Here is a 7,500-nt window from a genome sequence, read left to right on the forward strand (position 1 = left end):
TTAGACAGGGTGGATATGATGAATTCACTGCCCCGCCGTCCTTAGACAGGGTGGATATGATGAATTCACCGTCCTTAGACAGGGTGGATATGATGAATTCACTGCCACGCCGTCCTTAGACAGGGTGGATATGATGAATTCACTGCCCCGCCGTCCTTAGACAGGGTGGATATGATGAATTCACCGTCCTTAGACAGGGTGGATATGATGAATTCACTGCCACGCCGTCCTTAGACAGGGTGGATATGATGAATTCACTGCCACGCCGTCCTTAGACAGGGTGGATATGATGAATTCACCGTCCTTAGACAGGGTGGATATGATGAATTCACCGTCCTTAGACAGGGTGGATATGATGATTTCACTGCCCCGCCGTCCTTAGACAGGGTGGATATGATGAATTCACCGTCCTTAGACAGGGTGGATATGATGATTTCACTGCCCCGCCGTCCTTAGACAGGGTGGATATGATGAATTCACCGTCCTTAGACAGGGTGGATATGATGATTTCACCGTCCTTAGACAGGGTGGATATGATGAATTCACTGCCCCGCCGTCCTTAGACAGGGTGGATATGATGAATTCACCGTCCTTAGACAGGGTGGATATGATGAATTCACCGTCCTTAGACAGGGTGGATATGATGAATTCACTGTCCTGCTGGCCATAGAAAACGCTATGGGATCTTGAACTTTAAAAAATTTTTAGTGTGGTTTTTTGTTTGTTTGTTTTTTGTTGTTGTTTTTTTTGTTTTTTGTTTTGTTTTTTTTTTGTTTTTTTTTGCAGCAGTTAGTCTTGTGACAGAGACAATAGCACACATTGCCGATAAAGACTGACTGTGTTCGACGGACTGAGCGATTCACGTGCTTTACTAAAACGTCTCCTTTTTCCCGTTTCCAAGCCACTGAAGCCACGATGTGTATTGAGTTTGAACTATATCTATCTATCTATCTATCTATGTATATATATATATATATATATATATGTGTGTGTGTGTGTGTGTGTGTGTCTGTGTGTGTGTGTGTGTGTGTGTGTGTGTGTGTGTGTGTGTGTTGTTGTTGTTGTTACCATTATTATTCAGAGGGGAAAGTAAGTCCTGACTGAACCTAGTGTAGATCTCTGTATAAAGCACACCTGCAAAAAAAAAAAAAGAAATATGTTGGGATTAAAAGAAGAATAAAAAGAATAATAAATACCAACCAAGAGACTAAAAGAGCAGGTGGGGGGGGGGGGGGGGGGGAGTGTGTGTGTGGGGGGGGAGGGGGTGGGTGGGGGGCGGGGAGGGGATAAACGGAAAAGGGGCAACCACCACGCGGCGTTCTTATCACGTGCTTTGACGCACTCCTGACTAAACATTTCAAGAGTTGGTGAGGATTTTTTTTTTCTTTTCCCTTTTCCTTGTCTTTGGAAGCAGTTGGTGCAGAGAGAGAGAGAGAGAGATGGAGAGAGATGGAGAGCTGCACACGTCCTGAACAGAAGAAGCCGGCAGTGTGTACCTGCTTCAGCACCAGCACAGCTGTCGGCAGCTGAAGACAAGTCAGAGCTCTTATTTTTTCTGTCTGTCTCGGGTTCCCCCCTCAAATTGAGCCAATCACAGGAGAGACGCCCGCGACACTACACTGGCTTAGGCTGTGATGTTTTGCTAAACAGTATTAGTGTCTGTGTGAAGAGGTTTTTGCTGGGTTTGTGTGTATGTGTGGGGGGGGGGGGGTTAAGGTGTGTGTGTGTGTGTGTGTGTGTGTGTGTGTGTGTGTGTGAAGAGGACATCATCATATACACAGATGGTTCAGTCATCAAAGACCAGTCTGGCTGAGGATTCACTTCAAAGCAAAACGAAAACAAAACAAAAGAAAACAAACAAACAAACAAAAAAAAAAAAAACAATCACAGAAGAGAATGCTGCGTACAAAGTCACAACCTCCAGCCTGACGATGGGAGTTGAAGCTGTGACACACGCTGTCCAGTGGCTGTCATCTATTCATACTCCTGGAAATCAACATGTCATGATTCTGACTGACTCAGTCAACCTCCTACAAGATATTGAAAGTAGAACGGGAAGTGGCTTGAGGCAATGGGCAACTTGCAGATTCAAACGCTCACATTATTATTATACTGCTCCGGACATGCAAGTGTTGAGGGAAATGAGTGAGCTGACAGATTTGGTGGTAACGCAACAACAACGAGCGGTCTACGTCTAGAAAAAAATCCTGATATCCTAAGAAAAGTAAAAGAGTTCACTAACTAAAATGTGTGTGTGTGTGTGTGTGTGTGTGTGTGTGTGTGTGTGTGTGTGTGATAAAAACGCGTGTGGCAGTCTCAATCCATAAAGGCATCAACAAGGGATTAGTGCTCCTCTTCTTCTCCCCCCTTCCTTCCCCCCTCCCCTCCCACACACACACAACCCCTCTCCACTCTCATCCCTCTCTTTATCACTCCCCCCCCCCCAGTCCTCACCCCCAACCCTCTTCATTCCAGACTCTGATGATGGGGAGGGGGGTTGCAGGGAGAGGGGGAGGAGGGGGGGGGGGGCAGGCGAGGAATAAGCGATACTCGAACTATGTTATACCTATCATCTAACGCCAGCAGGATTTTATTGGCCAGACTGCCGAAGGGAGACTTGCCAGCATCAAACCATGTTCATGGTAGTATCACAGGAGGCAAAATAGGTATTTTAAAGGTGTACGCCATTAGTAACGTCAAACCTGTTTTCATTACTAAAGTTTGAAAGGCTGGGTTTGGCAAGATGCATCCTGGTATACCACGACTGACCAATAACTGTCATACTGTAAATGCCGGGCAGTGTAAGTCCCAACACAAACAGGTCAGACCCAGAAGTTAAGCAAACTACAGCAGGGTCCACAGTCCGGTATTTACAGTATGACATTTATTGGTCAGTTGTGGTATACCAGGATGCGTCTTGCCATAACCCAGCCTTTCGAATTTTAGTAATCAAAACAGGTTTGACGTTACCAAGGGTGTAGCATCAGCATCATTGACTTGGAAGTTGTGTACCCTTGTCCATGGAGGAGAGATACCACTCTTTATTGTTATTGTTAATCCTTTTCTCACCTGGCCTCATTATTCTTTTTAATTACGTTGTTCATGAAGGTTTGTGGCAACACCTGCCTTCCAACTCACGTGGCTCAGGTTTGGTTTCTGAACATACAGACAAGAAATTATAATCAAACCACACAAAAACTAACTTCTTCTTCTTCTTCTTCTTCTTCTTCGTTCGTGGGCTGCAACTCCCACGTTCACTCGTATGTATGCGAGTGGGCTTTTACATGAATGACCGTTTTTACCCCCCCGCCATGTAGGCAGCCATACTCCGTTTTCGGGGGGGTGTATGCTTGGTATGTTCTTGTTTCCATAACCTTCCGAAAGCTGACATGGATTTCAGGATCTTTAACGTGCTCTTAAACGTGATCTTTAACGAAACTAACTAACAACTGGGATTGAGAAGCTGGGCGAACAAAAAGATTGTGACGAGGTTTCCCAGGTTCGTTGTTGCTGACTTGTGTGTGTGTGTGTGTGTGTGTGGTGTGTGTGTGTGTGTGTGTGAGAGAGAGAGAGAGTGTGTGTGTGTGGTGTGTGTGTGCGTGCGTGCGTGGGTGTGTGTGTGTGTGTGTGTGTGTGTGTGTGTGTGTGTGTGTGTGTGTGTGTGTGTGTGTGTGTGTGTGAGTTCCCACATCCTTTGATTTTTGCCGTTGTTTGAGGCGCCGACAGTGAGCGATTCCCGAGATCACACAACCTTACCCATCGGGCGAGAAAAATGATATAGCACAAAAAATAGGCCCTGTCACATCATTCTTGCCTACCTCCACCCTCACCTTACCATTCTACCCCCCCTACCTCCCCTCCTACCTCCCCCTACCCCCACACCCCCTCCCCCGCCCAGGTTTTTACCTTTTAGAATAGAATAGATTATGTCTTTATCACCAAGCACCTGCATCACAAGGAATATGGGGCGGGGATACTATATTAAAGGGAACAAACATGAATCGAAAATTATATACACAGATTCAGTAAAAATTTCGACACATATCGCTACATGTGCATATCAATATAAAAACTTTTGCATGTACACTCAAAACACAAGCACGCACGCACACGCAAACGCACACGCACACACACACACACACACACACACACGCGCGCGCGCGCGCACGCACATAGAGGTTTCAACATAAGCCGCACATTACTCAGTATATATGAACGGGTCTGATGACTAGATCTTCAGGTAAATGGCTGTTGGTTGCGCACTTAAATCATGCTGGATTTGTTCGAGAGATGGGGCATTGACTGCCTTGGGGAACTATATGTACTGTCTCCCTCCGCAAATCCCGCCCCCCCCTCTCTCTCTCTCTCCTCTCTCTCTCTCCCCGCCACCCCCGTCCCCCCTCGCCAATATTCCTTGTGAAACTGATACACTTGGTGACAAACACATGTTCTACTCTCTTCTGTTCCAAAGATACTTCAGGCTATTGTCAGTTGCCTGGTGACACAGCAACACTGCTGACCGCTGCTGACTTGGTCACTCCGTGTGGGCTCCTCATTGTCTTGTCTTGTCTTGTCTTGTCTCGTATCGTATCGTGTCGTGTCGTGTCGTGTCGTGTCGTGTCGTGTCCTATTGTATTGTATCGTGTCGTGTCATGTCGAGTCATGTCCTATTGTATTGTATCGTGTCATGTCGTGTCATGTCTTATTGTATTGTATCGTGTCATGTCGTGTCGTGTCGTGTCATGTCGTATCAGGTCCTATTGTATTGTATCGTGTCGTGTCGTGTCATGTCCTATTGTATTGTATCGTGTCGTGTCGTGTCGTGTCATGTCCTATTGTATTGTATCGTGTCGTGTCGTATCGTGTCGTGTCGTGTCATGTCCTATTGTATTGTATCGTGTCGTGTCGTGTCGTGTCGTGTCGTGTCGTGTCGTGTCGTGTCGTATTGTATTATATTATGTTGTATTGTATTGTGTAGGTTCGTGTCGTGTCCTATTGTATTGTGTTGTGTCGTGTCGATTCGTGTCATACCGTGTCGTGTCGATTCGTGTCATACCGTGTCGTGTCGTGTTGTATTGCATTGCATTGCATTGCATTGTATTGTTGTCACAGCTGATTTCTTTGTGTGAGTTTCGGGGCCGCTCTCAACAGGGATAGCTTGTATCCACAGTGTAGTGCCACCCACATATTTTTGTTGTTGCTGTTGTTGTTGTTGTTGTTGTTGTTTTCGGCAAAAGTATTTGTTTACCTGTCAAAGTGGATTTTCCTACTGAATTTTCCCAGGGAGAAATGTTGTTTGAAGTGTGTCTTTTGAAGTGTCCCATGATCGTTAGTGGAAGAGTTGTGTCTGAAGCAGTGTGATGTTGTAACAGAATCATATCCTTGGAAACGTGTGTGTGTGTGTGTGTGTGTGTGTGTGTGTGTGTGTGTGTGTGTGTGTGTGTGTGTGAGAGAGAGTATGTGTGTGTATGTATGTGTGTGTGAGAGAGAGTATGTGTGTATGTATGTATGTGTGTGTGAGAGAGAGTATGTGTGTGTATGCATTTGTGTGTGTGTGTGTGTGTGTGTGTGAGAGAGAGAGAGAGAGAGAGAGAGAGAGTATGTGTGTGTGTGTGTGTGTGTGTGTGTGTGTGTGTGTGTGTGTGTGTGTAAACACTTGTGTGAGTGTGCAAGCGTGGGGTGGGTGGTGGGGGAAGGTGTGGCTTCACTGAACGGGGTCCATCTCTGTGCTTATCTTCATGTCAGTCATTTGCATTCCATGCCTTTCGTTCATCATGATGTATTAATGTATTCACTGACTCTGTTGCTTCATTACGTATATGTCAAATTATGTTAACTCACTCAGTACGGCCAGTCCTCTCTTTTTCTCTACACATACCCCTCGGATGTCCAGTGGGTGTCTGAATGACCCAACCTTTAGCTTCCGTCGTCAGAATTGTGGTATTCTTTGTCAACATTCACTTCTTCAGTATAAGAGCCTTCCGCTTGCAATATTTTGCTGAGGGTAATTGGGGTGAAACGCTGTTAACGTCGTCTCTTTCGCCGTTCGTATGGAAAGAGTTAACGTTCCACACAAACGTAGGGTCAGCTATGAAGGCCTGTACAGCGCGTTGCCTTTATGTAAAGGTCCGGCATCTACTCCTCTTTTTTTACCAAAGCGGGTGTGGTGCAGCGCATATGGATCAGTCCGCACCTGTTGACACCTCCTTGAAACTGAAACTGAACTTGAAAACTCACAGGAGCATGTAAAGTGAACTCATCGTTCTCAATGAACCTTGCCCGGAGTGTTTTCTATCGGCCCCCTAACTAGTTAACTGCCCGTCAGAGGAAAATATTACATCGCTTGAAACCTTGTAACGTTGCCGTCAAATAACTGGCCAAAGGGCATTGTGGAAAAAAAAAAACCAGCACGCGGTTTCGTTTGATTTGATCGTGTGGTTTTGTTGGGTTTTTTGTTGTTTTTTTCGGGGGGAGGGTGTGTGTGTGGGGGGGGGGGGGGGGGGGGGGGGGGGGGGCGTGGATTGATGCCCTGTTTGTTTCGTTTTGTTTTTGTTCTAGTTTGTCGATGACATTGTTCCATTTGCATCTGTGACACGTCTGTCAGGCGGTATAAAGCACCGATTGTAGGAGGAGGATTGGTTTGGATCGCTCGGCTTCTATCAAAGATTGACATTACTTCACAGCTGGGCCAAGGAAAAGTGAGAGCTGTACACACAATCAATGTTTGGTTGTTGTTTTTTTCACTGCATTGATAACTCATTTACAGCTCAGTCTCTCATGAATGATTATGACTCTCACGCTAGGAGGCGAAATTGCACTGACTCTCAGCTGCAGCCTTGGGGGCTAGTTGGCCTTTGGGAACCATCCCAATTCTGACTGTCCTGAAACACTCTTGACCGAGAGAGTAGGGACGTACCTTGGGCAAGACACTCTCCACTGTGGTCAGATTCTAACCCAGATAGTCGGGACAGCAGCTGCCTCCTCTGCTGTTCTGGTGGTCATAGTCGGACACGACTGACTATCACAAGTAGAGTGATGGCCTAGAGGTAACACATCCGCCTAGGAAGCGAGAGAATCTGAGCGCGCTGATTCGAATCACGGCTCAGCCGTCGATATTTTCTCCCCCTCCTCCACTAGACCTTGAGTGGTGGTCTGGACGCTAGTCATTCGGATGAGACGATAAACTGATAAAACAAAACTGCACGCAGGAAAAAATACAAAAAAAAAAGGGTAGCGCTGTAGTGCAGCGACGCGCTCTCCCTGGGGAGAGCAGCCTGAATTTCACACAGAGAAATCTGTTGTGATAAAAAGAAAATACAAATAATATATCACTTAGTGTGGAAAGACGTGAAAGCGAAGACTACCACTACGTTTACCTTTCTTTGCAGACATCTGAATGCTGCTGAAAGGACGAGGCCAGTGGACGCTCCACACCCTGATGGCTCCCTCGCTGTATCTAGCTGCCATCTGCATTGTTCTTCTACTGCCCGGTGAGCTTAC

At 46.3% G+C, this 7,500-nt stretch overlaps 1 protein-coding gene across 1 annotated transcript in view; it reads left to right on the top strand.

The window, feature by feature from the left end:
* Nucleotides 1-7,500, top strand: part of LOC143279045 (neuronal acetylcholine receptor subunit alpha-10-like) — a 236,674-nt gene that overhangs the window by 154,779 nt on the left and 74,395 nt on the right. The window contains exon 2 of the mRNA XM_076583320.1: nucleotides 7,389-7,490. Within this exon, the coding sequence (XP_076439435.1) occupies nucleotides 7,397-7,490 (94 nt within the window). The 5' untranslated portion in view covers nucleotides 7,389-7,396. The remainder of the gene's footprint in view (nucleotides 1-7,388; nucleotides 7,491-7,500) is intronic.

This window comes from Babylonia areolata, chromosome 2, assembly GCF_041734735.1.
Source record: "Babylonia areolata isolate BAREFJ2019XMU chromosome 2, ASM4173473v1, whole genome shotgun sequence".
Classification (NCBI taxonomy): Eukaryota; Metazoa; Mollusca; class Gastropoda; order Neogastropoda; family Buccinidae; genus Babylonia; species Babylonia areolata.